General features: G+C 34.7%; 1 protein-coding gene and 1 long non-coding RNA gene across 2 annotated transcripts; one reads left to right on the top strand and one right to left on the bottom strand.

The window, feature by feature from the left end:
* Positions 1-6762: 6762 nt before the first annotated feature.
* LOC121729758 (SPRY domain-containing protein 7) lies at positions 6763-8890 on the top strand. The gene is made up of 4 exons (XM_042118375.1): positions 6763-6956; positions 7296-7466; positions 7944-8264; positions 8655-8890. The coding sequence occupies exons 1-4, from the start codon at positions 6854-6856 to the stop codon at positions 8750-8752; spliced, it is 693 nt and encodes a 230-aa protein (XP_041974309.1). The 5' UTR covers positions 6763-6853; the 3' UTR covers positions 8753-8890.
* Positions 8891-9554: 664 nt separating this feature from the next.
* Positions 9555-10176, bottom strand: LOC121729646. Its single transcript, XR_006035991.1, has 3 exons — positions 10078-10176; positions 9983-10042; positions 9555-9590 (listed from the first exon to the last, which is right to left on the bottom strand). It is a non-coding gene; the product is annotated as an uncharacterized LOC121729646 (long non-coding RNA).
* Between the last annotated feature and the right edge of the window lie 11248 nt (positions 10177-21424).

Here is a 21424-nt window from a genome sequence, read left to right as displayed (position 1 = left end):
AATTCTGCCTAGACATAAATCCAGCTGCCAATTCGATTATAGGAGATTTACATTTTTAAACTATAATGAATATTATAGGGTTGTAAGTTGTACGTAGTTTGACTTCCAAATGGACCGATATTGATCAAGTTGTCGCTATCGGAAAGCTGACACGATTGAGAATCTTCCTAGCTACGATTATCATCATCAGTTATTATACTTAACAATTCAAGAATTCTAATTCTATTTTTTTTTATTTTATTAGTTATTAGCTTACTACTCTTTTTGGCATTGTTGTAATAAATAGAAGAGCGAGTGTCCACAAATGCTGTGTTTGAAAAAAATATAGTAGTTTTCAACTTTTCATAAAATCAATGCAGCGTGATGTACAGGATGTGGATAAAACACACCAGCTGTGTCCTGTACATCACGAAGTGGTAGTTATTAAATAAAATATACCTAAAAAATTATAATTGTATTACCAAAGTACTTGGTAGAGCGCTGTTTTTCGTTAATTTGTGGAATATCTTACATTATCTAAAAAATAAAATCTCTTCAATAATAACCGATACCTATTCATATCCGGTAGGTTACGTGCATAATGTCGCAAATCGCCACTCAATGTTAAGTAATGTATAAAATTATGTTTATTTAATTAAGTATGGTCTTAACTTGTGTTGACTCTAGAACCTCTAGAACCGCTATCCCCAACCCGTGGCCCTTTATTTGTTGTCCGCGTGATGTTAACAATTTTGAAATTCACACCCACCGGCAAAATAACGTAGTCTACGTCGTGATAGTCGTTAATTTTTTTCGCTTTTAAATCGTTTAAAATTTTGAAGAATGTTATTGCTAAAAAAAATTGTTGCGGCCCGCGACACCAAGACCAAAACATGTTTGTGGCCCGCATGAAAAAAAGGTTGGGGACCACTGCTTTAGAAGATTTAGGCACAGACCTTGATATAAGATTGCCTTATGCAAGTAGGTCCTTAGATACAATAGATTTTTTACAAAAAAAAAAACACGTAAGTAAATCCTTATAATTTTCACAACTTTATTTTAGTGTTTCATTAAAAAAGGCTAAGGGAAATGGGTGGATAGATATACATCTTTTCTGGTGGTGACTCGAGTGATATCGACTAGAGTCTAGTAGAAAGGAGTCCAGCCACCACAACATCGAGATTTATATATAGAAAATCCTAGAATATTTTGTTTATTGTATTCAGAAACGTAGAAAGGGAAAATTCGTTCCAAGTAATTATAAAAAGCATATAGAATCTAGAACAAACGGCTGGGAGGGCGCCGTACGTGCACGGAGTCGGTAATTTTCTACTTTCGTTGAAGGCAGACAATGGATTTTTACGTAGCCATAGAAATCTCCACAAACTTTATATAAACAGTCAATAATACTTCATTTGTATTCAACGTAGGATACCTAAGTGAATGGAATGGAACTTTTTCAATTTGCTGGCTTATTCAAATCAAAAACTATTAATTACTTACCTACTTTCAATTATCAAAAAATACGTTCAAATAGGAATCAATGTGCCCAGTAGGTATTTTCACTCTGGCGGAGCGTGCCATTATTTTATAAAAATACCCGACGCGAAGCCGGGGCGGGTCGCTAGTTATTTTATAAAAATAAAGATTCAAAATACCAGGGTTATAGATAATGTATCCTCTCTACACACATAGGAGACTATAGGTACCAGCTATAGCCTATAGGATAGCTCGATAGCTCCTATCCCCTGATTCATCATAAACGCCTTAACTTTTTAATCTCGAGATATAAATATTGTATCAGATTACTCCGTACTCTTGACAGACAGACATACAGCATGTCTGGTGAGACATGCCGCTGCGCCGGCCGCATAGTAATTTACTAATGTGTCCTGGATGATTCATTTATTTAAAGGGAAATTTAGTAAAAAAGTAAGTACCTAATTTTATTACATAATTATATAATGAGAATCGAATATATTATATACCTCTCCTTAATTATTGATTAATGATTATATATTTTTTTAACAAAAAATTAAAACCGACTTCCAAGGTAAAAACAAAAGTACTCGTAATATTCTTAAACATAATCTAAAAAGAATCAAATAATCCTTATTCCTTATTATAGTGCCGTCTTCAGACTTCGCCTAAACCTCAACTATTTCTGTACTCAATCTTCATGCTTTTGAAGTCGGTACCAGCTTACCTTAGCGTAAGTTCTATGTCAAGGATCTCAGAACTTTTCCGGGCTGGTAGCGACTTCAAAAGTACGAAGATTGAGTACAGAAATAGTTGAGGTTTAGGCGAAGTCTGAAGACGGCACTATAATAAGGAATAAGAATTATTTGATTCTTTTTAGATTATGTTTAAGAATATTACGAGTACTTTTGTTTTTACCTTGGAAGTCGGTTTTAATTTTTTGTTAAAAAATAATAATTCAAGGTACAGCCTAAAAATTAATAATCATTAATCAATAAGCCAATATTATGAACCCGCATGGGACTTTTGTATTCTAATTGTCGTTAACATTCTTGGTTCGGTAATGCCAATGGATTGTTTGAAGTAAAAGAGAAAGCGAAAATTGCAAAATTTCCGGTAATCGATAAGTTGGGAATTTAAAATAAGCCTTTATGACTATGAAAATTATCTGTCGCTTGCTGCAAAAATATTTATTTCCATAATATGTGTTATAATTATATCCAGGACAATTATTGAAAATTATCCTTTCTTATCCTTTTCACCTCATAAATCTTCAGGCACTTTACGTTTTTTTTTTTAATTAAGGGGGCGACTAACCCTAAAGTGTCGATTTTATAATTCATTTTTATACTTGAAAATAAGCCCCGAATTGTTTTATTTTCTAAAATTAGATACTACATTATATTTTCGAGAATTCAATCTGAGCAAAAACACGATATCTTAAAATTTTCTCGATAGAAAAAAATCACAAAGATGCATCTAATTTTTACGAATTTTTCATTTATTGCCATAACCGTGCATTGAACTAAGTTAATATTTTAACACATTATATAAAATTCTATCATTGAGAGATCGACCTAGCGGATTTTAAAAATGTTGTAAGTATATTTATCGAGTTATTGAGAAAAAACTAATTTGGCGATGAATCCGCGTCGTCCTTTTTCACCTGGCATATGAAAAACGGGCGTGAGTGTGAAGAGAGAAGGTCGATTGATTTTTGGGGTTAGTCGCCCTCTTAACATAAAATGCTATACTTACCATTAATATCTACTTTTAAGATGACCGGTTACATCATATGTGGTAGGCGGTTGTGATGGTATATTATGGACAAAAAATAGTGGTTTATCCGGCGACCGGCCTACACTCTGTTTTACCTCCGAACTGGACTTTATGCCAACGATTTAGGGCTCAAACTCAGAGTATTAGAGGTAAATGCCTCTGAATCTACTTGTACAGGCTACACTACTGTTAAGAGGATTCCACACCGCCATTTTTTCCATACAAACGTTGTCCCCTGTTTCCTCCCTGGATAATGCTAGTAGAGTTATAATTTTTTTCCTGATTATCTACGGCCACTAATACAATGTCCCTATGTTTTCTTTTTTTTCATAATTTAATTAATAAATAAGATATGAACGTTCAAAAACCCAAAAAAATGGCCAGATTTTCCACTGTGTTCAAACGTCCAGAAAACAGATTTGGATAGATTATACAAAAAAAGCAAAACATAGGAACACAGCTCAAGCCTTTTTTTAATCTTTAATGAAAAAAGTACTTAAATCGGTTAAGTTTTGGAGAAGGAATCAGGGGACAACGAATCGTTGATTTTCTGGATTTTCTGCAGTTGTCTCTATCGCGTTCTGCGGTATAGGCTTGAGGTAAGGGAGACAGCTATAGATATTACACGTACTTTTTTTTCATTTCTCTAGCCGCTGTGGTATCCTCTTAATGACTTCTTTACGACTTCACAGAGGCAAACCTTAGGTACATACTCTACCCGTTATGGACTAATCTAAAGGGTGTGCCCTTATAAGTAGTTAAATATTAGTATAGTAATAAATATACCGTGTACCCATCACCCATAAATCTTTACACGTAGATTATTGGTAAAGGTAGGTTTTCACCAACCTTTACCATTGTACTTTGAGTGCATTATCATTTATCATTAACGTGCTCACTGCTCCCAGCTCCGAGCTTAATTTTACGAATGCATCATGGGTCTATATTCTATGCTTAATGTTCCAGGATCCAGACATCCAGATTTTGACCCACCGTGTAGCTCTATATTGTAATATTCATTCGGGAGGCTACAGTCGGTTTAAGCGTAGGAGAGATAAAATAGAAAATGTACCTGTCCCTATTAAGATTACTCAACTGTAACATGTTACATACCTAAAAGGATCCGTTAAAGTTAAGTTTGAGATAATATTATGTTAAGTTATACGCTAACGGCTAACGCATTGAAGAATCCTGCACCTCATGTAGACGTATAATATTATTTATGTCGATACGTAATAAGAATACGAATAACACCATGGCCCACCACACATTCCCACCACCGCCACTTGCCAGGATCGACAGCGGTAGTCATACCGCTGTCGATCCTGGATCCTGAATCATAATAATTACTAGTAGTAATTTAGTGAGGTAGTAGTTACTGGTAATTCGATTTAATTATAAAAACAAATATTTTAAAACACACAATTTAATGATTGTTCTGTTTGTCCTAGTAATTATAAGTCAATAAAATCCGGTCAGTGTTTAAATAAACTTAATAAAGACCTTCGGGGTTTCGCCAAAAAGTCACGAGTTTGTGATAATTGAATAATTTCTATATTAAAAAATATGTTGTGTTATGTGTAAAAGGTAGATTATTGATATAGAGCGAAAAAATCACGTTTGGTGTATGGGAGCCCCCCTTAAATGTTTATTTTATTTTGTTTTCAGTATTTGTTGTTAGAGCGGCAACAGATATACACAATCTGTGAAAATTTCAGAAGTCTAGCTATAGCGGTTCTTGAGATACAGCCTGGAGACAGACAGACGGACAGACAATGAAGTTTTAGTAAAAGGGTTCCGTTTTTACCCTTTGGGTACGGAACCCTAAAAAGAACCAGTTTAATTCGCTAGATTTATTAACTAAAAGCCATTAATAATAATTAAAAATACACACAAATAAGTACTTACTTACCTAAGTATATTAAGTATATTTTTTTTATTTTTATCTTTTATCTTTAGTTTTCTATGTTTTATTCCACGAAAATGCTATCAAATGCGACCTTTTATATGTTCATTTATTATATTGGTTAATTTAGATCGGACACTTCAGACTAGTTTCGGGAGTCAGGAACTCAGGACACATTGTTAAACTACGGATTTACTTAGTTATTATCATAAAGTTAATATTATACCTAGCAGAATAGAGAAACAAAGGCCTGAGCAAGCAAGACGTGACTCAGTAACACTGCGTGGTTAAAAGAGACGTGTGATACATCATATATGACAGCAGAACTCTTTTTTTGACGTCCAGTCGGCACTTATCGGCACGTTGACAATTTAATCTCATAGAATTCAATCATGCTTGTGTAAGTGTATACGACATACGTACTTAGTACTTTCTACACATATTTTTACACACAGAATATGTAAACCAATTTCGGTTTCGTTTGACAGCTCGAGATTGTTGCTCTATAATTCCGCTAGGTATATTAACTTTATGGTTATTATATTATAGCATTTTCGGCTATGAATAATAAAAACTATTTATTATTCGTAGGTTTTCGGCATCTAGAACTGTCCCGGGGCAAGGCAGACAGGGCGGGCCGAAGTCCGAACGGATACGAAAATAGCCGAAGTTTAAATTAAGATTAATTAAGTAATTTAACTAGGCTATAGGCACGTATTGCACTAGTACTAAGTCTACGTGATTCGTGGATCATCGGTTTTGTTCGGCTGTTTCCGTATCCATTCGGCCTGGCTTGGCCTGCCCCGGGGCAGTGCCAGATGCCGAAATCGCTTTATTATGAATTGATAAAATATTGTACAAGGCTGTAACTTGTATTTATTTGCCAGAAACAGAAAGCCTTAAAAAATAATGACATAAGGGTACACCCATTGAGGTACTTACTATACACTGGAGAGAGCCTTATATCGGTGTATAAGCGTCAAAAGCGTGTAATGTTATGTCCTACTTACTAGGACATAACAAAGGAGTCGGTCGGCATATTTCATGTAATAAAAGTGTTAATTAAGGTTTTTAGTGAACATTTAATGCTAGTTATTGTTGAGTTTTGTGGTTCCGCTAAATAATAAACCATAAGAATAGTCAAAGAATGCCTCAAACACGTGGATTTAACATTAAATACGTAAGTTTTGAATAGCGTTTTTTGGGCTTTTTCAATCGGTATTTTTGTAAGCTAAAAAGATAATTTATAAGTTTATTAATCCCTTATTCGTGCTGGCTAAAATGTGCTAAAAATGTCACATCAATTAATAATTTGGCTATAAAAATTTCATAGCTTTTTACGTGTGTTTACGGATTCTCATCACTTGAACTATAGTTAATCGATATCATGAACTAATTGACTTACTTTCATGTAGCATAAAGTGCTTCGAAATAATTGACAAATAGAAATTTTCAAGAAAATAAACGCACACTACTTGTAGTAAAATAAGCACAAAATGGCCACGCGATGACGGGCTAAGACTACATCTATTTATAATACTTTATCTATGGGTACACCGTACGTAGCTATCACTTTGACGGTTGACGCAAATTTGACGTTCTGAAAATGACAATCAGCGAGTAAATACGACTTGTTGAAAATAAATCTTTCACTAAAATAGTTATTGATTTTTAGAAATACATTACTGAAAATATAATATACGAAGCAAAATGTTTTGCTGTTTTAAATATTGTGTTGACGGCTTCTCGCTAACGCCCAGTGTTCCTATACGAATAAAACGAAATCCGGTGCAACTTGATACTTTGCATATGGGTACATATTTCAATAATATTTATCTGAATAATCTCTCCAATTTATTAAAGATATTACAGAAAATACTTCGTTTTATAATACCTTAGAAGAACTTGCGATTTGTGTACAAAATGTACACATAATTTCAATGTTATTGCGTTTACGCGTGGGAGTCGTCAATCGATGCAATCATTGTAGTAATAGAGTATTAAAGTGAATAAAGTTATAAAACAGATCTATATCTAATAAGTAGATACTTCACATGGCCAAAAAAAATTAAGGAATGGTTATAATTTATACTTCTGACACTTAATTAAAAAAAGGCACAAGTAATATTAATTTTAATGTATTCTATTCTAGGCCAAGAAGTAGTGGTGGTAAAGGGCGGAACTCGTGTTTGTGGTTCGGGTTGTGCCCTGGGCAACGCACCGCTAGTCCAAAACAAAGCCTATTTTGAAGTTAAACTGCAGCAGGGTGGAGTTTGGGCTGTTGGTCTTGCTACTAGAGAAACAGACTTAAATAGAGTGCATGGTAAGATGTTGCTCAGTTTCAAAGTTTCAAATACTTAATATTGTAAAGGCACTGTATACTTTTCTATGTGTTAATAAGTATGAGCTATAGAATGTTTATAGGAATATTTTATAAAACATTGAGACATCATTGAATGTGTATTACATAAAGGAGAAAAATAATTCATGAAACATATTCTTGTTATGCATAATTTGTTAACATCACCATTATTATATTTTAGTATGCAACAAAATATCGGTCATTGTCAATATCTAGGTCAAGTTACACAAACACTAGGACACTGCCAGGTGATGAGGCAATAATTAATATTTGCATTATTCCACACATACCTGCATACTATTTTTGGCACATGTTGCAATGGGGTTTTATCAATATAGTTTCACAATAGGAAAAGTGTTGTCATTGTATGGCATATTTTTTCAAAACTTAAAAATGACTATAATATTATTCTAAAATATAGCTTACATTACATTTCAGGTGGTGTTGATAAGGACTCATGGTGCTTAAACAGCGACGGTACAGTCAGAAATGACAACAATGAACTTTATCATCTTAAACCGGCACCAAGAGATTCTCCAACAGAAATTCTCGTATCCACTGGTTCCACAGACGACATAGATCAGACAGAGAATGAAAAACCGGAGAGCGAGAAGGAAAATGACAGAGCTATAATGCCAGGAGAGGGAGATGTAATAGGAGTTGTGTATGATCATGTGGAGTTGAATTTCTTCTTGAATGGAAAAAATTTGGAGATTCCAGTGAGAAATATCAGAGGAACTGTATACCCTGCCCTCTATGGTAAACTTTGGATTGATATAAACTTATTAGAATGGTAGCTTGACCTAAAATTGAAAACAGACCTTAACACTTGTGGTGGTTGAACCAATACCACATAAGTGTTTATGAACATTTTTTGTAGTAGAAAAGTTGTTGCCCTAAAATTTTTTGCATAAATAACAAAATAAGTTTTAGCCTGTTTAACCCGTCAAGCCCCATAAGCTCACCGGTGAGCGAGACATAATAGAAAAACATTAGATTTCCAATAATCCACGATCGAAGGATTAAGTGTTTATTCATCCTGTTACTTTTGTGGAATAAAATCAAATAAATTAGTGAAATGTATATAAATATTGTGTAAAAATGGATAGAATGAGATAAGGGAATTGATTTGTTTGTTTTCCTTTCCAGTGGATGATGGTGCTATCTTGGACATAATTCTAGACAACTTCAGATACCCACCACCCTCGGGCTACGAGAAGATCATGGTGGAACAGTCACTGCTTTAACAATTGACGACTAAAGACTTGTGTGTGCATGAACATTCTAATGCGGTGAGGTGCTGTGCTTAATTTATTTTAATATTTTTAACAATTTTCGAAATTAGGAGGTTCTACTCTGTATTTTTTTACTTTAGATTCCTAATCCTACTTATATATTTAAAAAATAATATGAAAATCTGTTTTTAGGGTTCCATACCCAAAGGGTAAAAACGGGATCCTATTACAAAGACTTTCATGTCTGTCCGTCTGTCGGTTTCCAGGCTGTATCTCAAGAACATTTCTGAAATTTTAATAGATTGTGTACTTACATATGTGGGCTATAACAAATACTGAAAACAAAAAAAAATATTATTTAAGGGGTGTTCCCATACAACAAACAAGATTTTGTTGGCCTTTTTTGCTCGATATCAATAATGGCAACAGGTAGGCACTTGATATTTTCACTAAGGCCTTCAAATTATATATCTACTTCAATAATAAATAATAATAATAAAATGAAAATGTATGGGAGGTTCCCATACAAAAAATACAATTTTTGCCATATTTTTGCTCCATAACAGTATGGAACCCTTCGTGTGCGAGTCCCAATCGCACTTGCCTGATTTTTAACAAGGACATCAAGCATACTTTAAATGTTTTATATTATTAATAAAATGAATTTAAGTGTGTATAATTTATATCTTATTATATCTTTTAATGTGATATTGTTTGACATATTAGTTATTACTTATTACTTATTACATAGTATGCTATTACTTTCAATTTTTAAGTTAGTGCTCCATATGTGGATAAACTATGAAAGGCTTGAATGTATAAATGTCTATAATTTAAATGTAGCTTTGAACTATATTTATAATAATATAATAATAGCTCCCACACCAATTTCGGTGACGGTGGCCAGTTTCATTGAAACCAGGCCAGCTACGCAGGAGTAATTTTATAGTGCCCAAGTGTGTGCGCAGTACACAAGAGCACTCTCTATTCCTTTACTCTCATAACCCAGTGGGACGGAAGACCGACACGACTGGCGAGAGATCAGGCGCAGGACCGACTTTTTACATGCCCATCCGTCGCATGGATCATCTTACTTGTCAGACAATCAGGTGATCAGCCTGCATTGTCCTAACCAAACTTGGAAATAACATGTTTCCAACGCGGGAATCGAACCCACGACCTTCGAGTCAAGAGCCGCGCTTTGTACCACTCTGGTACCACTAGACCACGGAGGCGATTTACTATATTTATACCAAATAACTAAACAATAGTACAGTACTCTTTTTAGGTTTTCATAGTTGCCTTTTATAGTTACGCCATGCCTATCCGAGGTAAACATCTTATTATAAACACAATTTGCGATGCAACCCCATGTGAGCTTTGAAGGAAAACTATAACTTTATTGTTGTGACTTTGAAACCCTTTTCTATGCATGGTCCAATGTGCACTTGGACAATATTTTGTGGTCCCTTTTTGGGCTTTAACACTGTTCATTCTTTTCTTTTAAATGGAGACTTTTAATATTAAACATTTCTATTAACATGTCAAAAGATTGCTAAGCTTACGTGATTTGTGAAATTACAATTTAAATTAGCAGTATTAATAATATTAATCAGTTTATGTAAGTCAGTGTAAAATAATTATGTAACAAAATCAAATTCCCTAATATAATGATGTTGTTATTTTTATTAACTGAAACATTCCGTTATACATTTAGCCCCTTTTATAGGTTGTCAAATCCCTTATTGATTTAACCAAACATTATTTACCTTTAATGTCTTTAAATTATATGTATATATATAAGTAGGTATATTATGTATACAGAGTGTGATTTTTTTATTTGTAAGCGGGCTTCGAGTTTTTGCATTTAAAATTCGTCCTAGAATCTCTTTTTCTATATACAACTTATTTAAATATGTCTTGAAGATAAAATATTAAACAAAAATACTGTAAAATAACTTCGTACAGTAAAGCTCGTCCAAACCACGAAGCGTGTCACACAATTCCATTCAAATTTTGTCATTCAATGATATTAAGTTTACTGTGGAAAAATAAAAATTGTTTAAGAGATTCCCATGGTATGTTTGGAAGATTTTGTGTTTTCTGTAATACATACCACACAAATGGATAATGTGCGATGAATAAAATTATGTTTCATGACTTGACTGTAAGTGACCAAAATTAGCAAATAAGTCCACACAGAATAATAGCTTTGTCCACACTGTGCCTTTTTCTGTTCGTCAAGGGCATGCGTTATAGCGCAGTCAACAGCGAACGTGAGGCATGCCCACGACGCATGCCCTCTGACCGTATCCAAAACTTCAAAAATGACAATATTGGCGTTGCGTTCCTTGACGCATTCAATTATTGAATGCGCCAATATGAAAGTTGATGACGAAAATTGAAGATGAATGTGCACAGTGTTGACATAGCTATAGGGAGCTAAAATTTAAAAGTAATATATTATATTATTTTTCTACTATTATGGCCGGTTTACCTATATTATTCCAATCCAGCGCTGAATTGGAATAATTTAAACTGGCCATTAGACACGTTTAACTTTTAAGTTTCTTAAATTATTGTTTTTACTATGACATTTTGTTATTTTTTCTCATATTTTTTTAATAAGTATTATTATTGTTAAGGCTGGATTTATATGCGGCGGCGCATACGCGCGTTTTGGCGGCTACACCGCGAGATGACAAGCAAATGTATGTAAATGACAGCGCGACCGAGCCGCTATTTAAATAAATCGTTACAGTACTCCCAAATTATTTTAGTGCGCATGCACGGACGTAAAAAAAGTACGGACGGATCGCCATTAAGAAATGAGTGAAGCACCCTTAATAAGCCCAGGCGATCATATGTACACATCTTGCACAAACACTCGCACTTTAATAAGCCGATCGTACCGCCATTACGCAATTAGACTGCATCGCGGTGACACATCTTTGTCATTCATAAATAAAAATAAATATGCCATCTTGTGTTGTAAAATGGTGCAAGAACAATACAATCTTACACAAAAAACATCAAGGAATAATATTTCATAGGTAAGATAACATATTTTTAAAGTATTTTGATAAAATAATGTAAATATTAATTCAACTTCAACAGGTCAGTAATGTCCATAACAAAGTGGGGAAATTTTCCCCAAACCGGGGAAAATTTTAAATTATTTTTAAATAATCAAATAATTAATTTTATTGTCTTTTATTAGTGTCATGTAAGTATTTAGCATACTATTGACCAGTAATTAGGCAGGAATACAATAATAGGGGTGTAGACAGTAAACGAAATCTAATACAAATTAATGTTTTTTTGAGAGTTTGTATTATAGAATTACCGAAAATTGACATATTTTACTTAATAACTTTATAATATTTTTTTATATTTAATAAGTGATTTTTTAAATTGAAATAAGAGTGTATTTATTTTTATACATATTTTTAGGTGTAACAAAATACTTATGTACTATCAGAGAAGTTGATTCCTATGCAAATCGGGGACATAAGTAGTTTGGTTGCGTTACGTCAAACCCAGCCGACAGATCACAATTAACATTGAATTGTCATAAGTATTCGACCAAATAACGTTGGTCTGTCAATTGCATAGGAATCAACTTCCTTGATGGTACATCTGTAAAATAAATATATTTCCTAAAAATAGTCTACACCCCTATTAATTTCTTAATTTACAAAAGTGGATATAATTGTTGTTTGACGACCTCTGTGGCTCAGTGGGTGGGTTGTCGGTGGCTCAAGCCGAGTCACCCGAGCGTCATTGAGACCTAGTAGGAATGAAAATATTGAATGGACCTCTAGACCAGGAATAGCTCAAGCCGGGGGTCGCGGGTTCGAATCCTGCCGACGGAATAAAAAGTTTTCAAAGTTCCTGGGTCATGAGTGTGTATTAAATATTATGTGTATCATATAATAAAAATCTTAAAGATATGTATAGTATAACAGTATTAAATATATTTCCGTTGTCTGGTACCCGTAACACAAGTCCTTCAGGTACTTAGCACGGGGTCAGACTGACGTGGTGTGAAGCGTCCATAGATAAAATTGTTGTCTTAGATTTCCTTCAGTAGTAGGGGAGGGAAGGTGCTATTGGTGTAGTCACCCGAGCGTCATTGGACCAGAAATAAATTTAACACCATGTTAGGTGATTTGATTTGACGTTAGCGCATGGTAGAACTCTCGATAGCTCTAACAGGCCGTTAACTGATTTAACAAGCCATTATTTATTTAACATTACTTGATTGTTTGATGAAACGGGTTACGGGACTTAAGTATCTTATATCTTTTCGTATACAGGTTTCTTATATAGGTTTCGGGGGCGATAAATCTGTCTAGCTAGGAATTATTTTTAGAAAATGTCATTTTATTCGTGTTTTATCGAAAACCGAGCAAAGCTCGGTCAAATAGCTAGTAATAATTTTATTATTGTAAATGTTTGTACATAATCGTTATTACTAATAATGTTATGTAAATAATATACTTCTCTGTACGTAACATGTGTTTTTTTTCCATCTATAGTGTCATAAAAATAATATTTTCATTATGACATCTTTAACAACCGTTTACATTTCTGAAGCGAAAAAAACATAAAAATATGTTTAAGTATAAAAAATACATTTAACTTGTCTGAGTTTACAAAAAAAAAGTAGGGAAATTTTACAAATTTATGATTTATATGGCAACCCTCATATCACGCACACGTCCTACACGGGCGGCCATAACTAGGCTTCACTCGTGATTAGAGAAGGTTACGTCCGTACTTTTTTTACGTCCGTGTGCGCATGGAATTCTTCGCTAAATGTCGTAATCACGAAAACACGCGAATCTATGAAACGTAAGAGCCCCAAACAATGCACTTGCATTTTGCACCTTGTTCAAAGGAAATAGAAGTAAATATCATATAGCCGGTGGCTTTCCGCTGTCGGCGGTCCGTCAATAAGTGCTTTAACTCACCGGGAAGCCATCGCGCGGCGTTACCATGGTAACACCCAAGCAACGTCAGGCGCCTCTACGTCGCTGCAAAGCGCTGCTTTTCTTTAAGTTGAAGCTTAAAACAGCGCTTGCAGCGACGTCTTCCGACGCTCGGGAAATGCGACCGTTGCCGAAAAATTACGAAATTTTCTATGCGCATTATCACTTTGGGAGCACTGTACATACATTTGCTTGTTATTTCGCGGTGTAGCCACCAAACCATACGTTCGCGCCGCCGTATATAAATCGAGCCTAAGGGCCTTATGAAACTAGCGATTATTAGATATATTAGCAGAAGAGATGGACAAATGCTTATTATAGTCCGTAAATGCCCAATATGCCTGGGCATTTTCCATGTATATGAATGGGCAAAATGCCCATAAAATATGCTCATTAATATGCTATATCGGCCAGCCTATAAGCTCTTAACTTTTTTCTTGTACTGTTAATTAATTTATCAGAAAAATGTGATAAACTATAATGATCTGAAATAAAATGTATTTTGTAAAATATTTTGGCACTTATTCACATTTTAACTGATTAAATTGAATAACTACTCTTAATTAAAGATAAATTTAATTTTAATATCTTTGATATCATTAGGTATTATGATGTTTGCTCTGCGACACTGGATTAACAAATGAATATTGTAATTATTATAAAAAATATTATATTGTAATACATAGTTGTAATAAATTAACGTGTAAGTATATGAAATATTTTCAATGTCTATAATATTATAAAGATAATTTTGGTATTTGCATAGTTTTATTTTGTCTACACTACACAAGCAAGGCAAGCTAAATTTCTTGGCATTAATAGCTTTTATTATTAAATTTTGATAAATTTTTCAGAATTTCCATATTGTCAGGATTGCCGAAGGATATTTAGATCGTGGTTGCCTGTGATTGTAATTGTACTGTAAGTATTTTTTTCGCTGAGAAAATGCTATTTTGCATCCCAATTGGTAGTACCTACTTGGTAGCATGGAAATGCTACCTAAGGTTTACCTAAAAACGGCAGTATCCAGTGGTAATCGAACATTTTTCCGCGTCAAAACTGTCTGCATAGCATATAAAACTATATCCATACATGGGCGCCGGCAGAAATAATTTGCAAGGGATGCAGATTTTAGTTTTCTTTTCTTTTTACATTTTACGAACAACAGTGACTGTCTATTTACGTCAACAGAATACATTTAGTGCCGAAACATTACGAACTATCCTTGTACGGCATGGTAATAGGGTTACAAAATGCTTCTTATTTCAATAATTCCTGTTGATTCCGAGATTCCCAAGGGGTGCAAGTGCACCCCCTGGCACCCCCCTGCCGGCGCCCATGTATCCATAGTAATTAGTATAATATAGTGAAAAAACTTAATCCATAGTAGGTTCGAAGCTTTTTCGTTGCAAGCACGCTAACGGCTAACCAATAAACTTTTTAAGCTATTATGCACGCGGTAGTTTATTGCCGGCTTTGATCGCCGGACCGAATCATGAAATTCCGTAACGAAAAAACCTAACACCCACACGCCGTGCGGCATTGCCAGATTTTGGCTCGGTGTTTATCGACTAGTCGCACGCACACACAAATTATAATTCGCATACGTCTAGACGTATGCGAATTATAATTGCATAAGTTGTTAAAAAATTCTAATCAATAGCTCCACCGCGGCAGTTCCCGGGTGCCATACGTATTTTTATTTATAATTTATTTATTGTTTATGATTTACACAGGGTGTAACAAAACAAAACAAAGTTGTTGTGTGTACGAATCCCCTGTATAGTTTACTGTGAAAGTAGAGGTGCTGAAAGAGTAACTTTTTTGTTTTAATTTTTTTAATGGAAATTTATGGCGCTCGGGCCGGGCGATTAAAAAAATCACTCTATCAGCGCTGCTACTTTCACAATGATCTCTATATAAGGGACACATACACACCCTAAAGTATTATCATTTATCACTTTGCCGCCGTATTTCAAAACGGTCATTTTGATAACAGCTAGCTAGCCGTAATGTAATACGGTAGACCGCGTAGATTATACAATCCGTCTGCGTATTGTAGACAATTTTGATTTGTCTATGACAATGCCTAATACTTTATAAACACAGAATCGCCTAGGTATTGTATACACTGCCTGAATTATGCCACGCACTGTTTTATTATATATTGCCGCGCACTGTAAAACTCTGGAATGAACTGTCACCAGCAGTATTTCCGGACCGATACGACCTGCAAACCTTCAAGAAAAGAGCGTATTCCCTCTTAAAAGGCCGGCAACGCACCTGAGCTCTTCTGATGTTGCGAGTGTCCATGGGCGACGGTAGTTGCTTACCATCAGGTGACCCGTTTGCTCGTTTGCCCCCTTATTTAATTTAAAAAAATATATATATATACAGATTGCCGGTAACATACACCTACACCAGGCTGATGATGCTTTATATCTCGTGATTAATTAACGAGGCTCACGATTGCGTAATTAAAACACCTTTTATGTCTCGTGGAGTGCACCGGATTTCGCTATAATTTATACAATTCGTAATTAACACGGACCCCGGCCTCTTAATAGTCCGTTCCGAAGCTTTAAATTTATATTTCAGCCTTTTGTGGTTCGGTGTCGAGGGCAATAAAGATATTTTCGTTTGCACATTAAAACAAACTGTTTGAAGAAATAGTAAAGAGACTCGACACACTCGGCGAAACACAGCGCAAGCGCTGTTTCACTCCGGTTTTCTGTGAAAACGTGGTATTTCTCCGGTCGAGCCGACCTATTCGTGCCGAAGCATGGCTCTCCCACGTATAATCTAGTGCAGGTTTTATAAATTTGAAAAGCAGTTCACCATATTGCTACTCTAGAGCACCTACTCAAACGCATATTTCAAGCTTTTTACGAACTCGGAATTTATTAAAAAATATTTTTCGTGTTTCATCTTGAACGTGTAGAGTACGAGAGCTGTTGAAAGCGCGGCATATTGGCCGGACAGCGAAGAGGTTATTGGGATTTTTTACTGAAAATGCCTATCGTCGGCTTTACAATATTCTGCCTTTGAACCGCGTAGCCTTTTCAGCCCATTACGTAAAATAAAACATGAATATATTTCATAATCAACATCGCGATAGTACTTTGTAAGTTAATTTATAGCTCAGTTTCCAACCTAGTTTTAACATTTTTAACTAGTGGTTGGAGATAGCCGTGACTTGTGTGACCTAGGACCGTATAAATAGTCAGTACTCAAGATGCATCGCGGTCTCAAGACACGGTTCAGGCTCTGTGATTGGTTGGCTGTCAAAATTTGGACCAATAACAGAGCCGAACCGCGTCTTGAGATCGGGTCGCATCTTAAGAGGGCGACTAACCCCAAAAATCGAACATCGTCCTTCCCTCTTCACACTCACGCCCGTCTTTCAATTAATCATGCCAGATGAAAAAGAACGACGCGGATTCATCGCCAAATTAGTTTTTTCTCAATAACTCGATAAATATACAACATTTAAAAATCCGCTAGGTAGATCTCTCAATGTTAGAATTGTATACAATGTGTTAAAATATTTACTTAGTTCAATGCACGGTAATGGTAATAAATGAAAAATTCGTGAAAATTAGATGCATCTTTGTGATTTTTTTCTATCGAGAAAAATTTAAGATATAATCGTGTTTTTGCTCAGATCGAATTCTCAGAAATATAATGTAGTATCTAATTTTAGAAAATGAAACAATTCGGGGCTTATTTTCAAGTATAAAAATGAATTATAAAATCGACACTTTAGGGTTAGTCGCCCCCTTAAGAGGAGTCCACACCGCCGTTTTTCCATACAAACGTTGTCCCCTGTTTCCTCCCTGGATAATGCCGGTAGAGTTATGATTTTTTTTCTGAATATCTATGGCCACTATTAGCATGCCCCTATGTTTTCTTTTTTTCATAATTTTATTATTAAAAAAGATAAGAACGTCCAAAAACCCAAAAAAATGGCCAGATTTTCCTCTGTGTTCAAACACCCAGAAAACAAAACTGGCTAAAATATACAAAAAAAAAACATAGGAACACAGCTCAAGCCTTCCTTTAATTTCTTATTAAAAAAGTACTTAAATCGGTTAAGTTTTGGAGAAGGAATCAGCGGACAACGAATCGAAGATATTCTGTTCTTTTATTAGAACTTTTGTCGTGTTGTCTCTATCGCGCTCTGCGGTGGGAGACTTGAGATTGGTGAGACAGCAATAAATTTTCAAATACCTATTTTCAATTTCTCTCGCCCCTGGTGTATCCTCTTGAGTACTGACTTTTTATACCGGCCAAAATGTTTAAAGTTTTTAACACTTAGGTACATGTTTTTATTTTTTCAACTGAATTATATGTATAAAACCCAGCAGTATTCTCTACACAGGGCGCTATATTTTAATAGGTCTGTCCTATTTCATAGCTCGTAAGTTTACCTTTAAAAATGTGAATACATTATTTCAGTTCTCTCTCGTTACTCGCAGGACGCGGGGCGGAACCCGCGTCTGACCCATTAATATTCATTAAAACTGTCGTTTATTTAATTTTTCCGCTATTCACATTTTATTGTGTTAAAAATTTAAATCCCATGGCGACGATGTAAATTGTGGCGGGAATTTCATGAAGAGTAGCGATGAAAGAATAATATCTAATATATACAATTCTCGTGTCACAGTTTTCGTTGCCATGCTCCTCCGAAACGGCTTGACCGATTCTCATGAAATGTTGTGAGCATATTGGGTAGGTCTGAGAATCGGCCAACATCTATTTTTCATACCAAAAATTATTTATATGGCAAAACAACGTTTGCCGGGATAGCTAGTGTTTATAAAATATTTCCTTACCTATCGCACTTGCGCAAATAAAATATGTAGAGACGAATATTACTATAATTAAGGATGTATATATTATATATTATATAACATTTATAAATTCAATGATTCTGACCTAAATTCGAAATATATAGTAAAATAAAACATCCTGCATCGATTATTACAAATTATTATTTTTAGCAAAAAAATTAAAACCGACTTCCAAGGTAAAACAATAATAATATGAACTAAAAAGTATTAAATAACTCTTACTCCTTAATATTTCCTTTTTCAGAATTCGTCTAAATCTCAACTATTTCTGTACATACTGCCAGGGCCCGGGCTACCATATGTGCAATGTGTGCAATGCACACGGGCGCCATCCTCTAGGGGTGCCAAATCGTCATCTTTATGGGTGCCAAAACCAAGTACCCAAAAAACTTTGCCTAAAGGGTCGCCATTGAAATTCTTATTTTGCACACAGGCGCCAGTAGCCCTTACGGGGGCCCTGTATACTACAGTCTTCATTACTTTGAGGTCGGTACCAGTCGAGTCCCAAAAGTTTCAGATATTCTGATATTGACTGAACTCACGATTAAATTAGCTGGTACCGACTTCAAAATAATGAAGACTGTACGTACAGAAATAGTTGAGATTTAGACGAATTCTGAAAAAGGAAATATTAAAGAGTAAGAGTTATTTAATACTTTTTAGTTCATATTATTATTGTTTTACCTTGGAAGTCGGTTTTAATTTTTTTGTTAAAAATAATAATTTCACTCTTTTTAATTATCTACAAGATATGGCTTAATGCGTAAATAACCACTACGAATGTTAACTATTCACATTATGTTACTGTAAGCGAAATTGTGGTAAATGCTTGCAGTTATCTTGAAGCGATGCTGCAATTTCCAAACTTTTATCTTAAGGTTCAGGAGTTCTGTTCAGTGTCTCTGGGTCCAGGGATACCTTCGTATGAAATTTCACTTATTTGTAACATAATATGTTTAAGTTACTAGAAACAATTTCTTAAAACACACTTTAATAAATTTCAAGGATTTACCTCGACTGCTCATAGATCCCATCATCAGATCACCACTTTCGTAATTGTTATACAAAATTTAGATTATATCCTATACAAAAACACAAGAATTTAAAAAATCGGCCCACAAACAGCGAAACAATCACCAAAAACATCAGCTTCGATGCAAAATTTCACGAAAAGTACCACTAATTGGGTACATAATGTGATGACCCATGGTATAATTATTATTGTGATGATGATGATTTATCAAAATGATATATTGGTTTATGCTTCCAGTGGCTTAAACAACGCCAAAATCCCCGAACCTGTATCTATAAGGATTCAAAAGTTCCGTTGGGTACCTTCGGATCCAGGGTATAACCTGGTGTGAAATCTTATTTTTTGCTAGCATGTGCCTCGAATACTTCAGAAAAATTGATATCACTATATGTTTCCACACAAATTTCAAGGAGTCCCCTCGATTCCTCAAGGATCCCATCATCAAATCACCACTTCTGTGAACATGATACCAAATTCGAGCTTAACCCTATACAATACAAAAATAATTTTGAAAATCAGACCACAAACGGCTGAGTAATCGTTGAACATACAAAGAAAAAATACATACAGCCGAACGTATTGCCTCCTCCTTTTTGGAAGTCGGTCAAAAAATCAATACCTTACCGACAAGTAACGTGAAATAATTCTTTTTAAAATTTCCATTTATCATACGTTTAATGTTTGCCGGAAGTATTAAAATTTTTGAGAATTCGTCAGAATTGGTATCAAAACTTTGTATCAAAGATAAACGGCAAAAAAACTGCTTATCAATTTATTTGTACGATTAGCGATTTTTTAAGACCAAAAAAGTGGGTTCACCGGTAATTCTGCGGAAGTATTTCAAATTGAAAATTATCCTTCGAAGGGTGCGACAAGATTTTATATGAACTTGGCAAGCAGCGCCCCCGGATGCTGGTAAAGAAGAACTGGCAAATATGTCGTTTTTGTATGTGGCAGCGTTAGTTCCTTTTTTCGCCACCTTCATTTAAAGCTTTGCCGAGCTTTGTTAGACGCCATTTGCGGTAGTCAAATTGCAACAATTTTTTTTTCAATTATAATTAAATATCGAATAGTTCTTTAAAAATAATTATAATTAATAATAATAAGTGTCTGGGTGTCCAATTTTTTTCATACTTTTTTTACTTTCATAATTTAATTGGATGTACCATCGAGGAAGTTCCTATGCAATTGACAGACCAACGTCGTCTGGCAACGTTTGGTCGAATATGTCTATTCAATGTTAATAATTGTAATCTGTCAGCTGGGTTTGACGTAACGCAACCAAACTACTTAGGTCCCCGATTTGCATAGGAATCAACATCTCTGATAGTACTACGGAATTTGACCTTAAGGGGGCGACCTATGACAGAAAAAGATCGGTTTTCACCCGCGCACTTCATACCCCCCGCACTCGCCCAACGCATTCAAAATGTCACCGCGGCTATTTTGTGTAATTATTCTCGTAATCACTTATTGTACGAACGTAGTATAACTAAATATATCAGATAAAATTTTGAGAAGTTCGAGTCACATTTTCTATCTGTACTTTGAGAATCAAATTAATACTTTTTGCCATAAACACCAGTACTTAATATTTTATGATAATATGTTTATTTATCGAAATCGAAGAGGCTCTGAACCTCTGACACTACTAGATCGATTCTGCTGTAGTTGTTACAAAAATATTATAACTTTATTTAATATAATCTACTAGCCACGTCTTCGTCCACGTCCGAATTTGGTTAGTTTTTGTGTGTATTTGCGTAAAATATATTAACATTTGTCAGATTAAAATATACAA

Source organism: Aricia agestis, chromosome 8, assembly GCF_905147365.1.
Source record: "Aricia agestis chromosome 8, ilAriAges1.1, whole genome shotgun sequence".
Classification (NCBI taxonomy): Eukaryota; Metazoa; Arthropoda; class Insecta; order Lepidoptera; family Lycaenidae; genus Aricia; species Aricia agestis.
The sequence above is the reverse complement of the archived record's forward strand: the minus strand, read 5'-3'. Positions and strand labels throughout refer to the sequence as shown.

Excerpts from the sequence above, each read along its gene's own strand:
- LOC121729758 (XM_042118375.1), top strand. The coding sequence starts at position 6,854 with ATGTTTTGCTGTTTTAAATATTGTGTTGACGGCTTCTCGCTAACGCCC. Across the intron at positions 6,957-7,295 it reads ACTTGATACTTTGCATATGG|GCCAAGAAGTAGTGGTGGTA; the intron begins GTACATATTTCA and ends ATTCTATTCTAG. Across the intron at positions 7,467-7,943 it reads AGACTTAAATAGAGTGCATG|GTGGTGTTGATAAGGACTCA; the intron begins GTAAGATGTTGC and ends ATTACATTTCAG.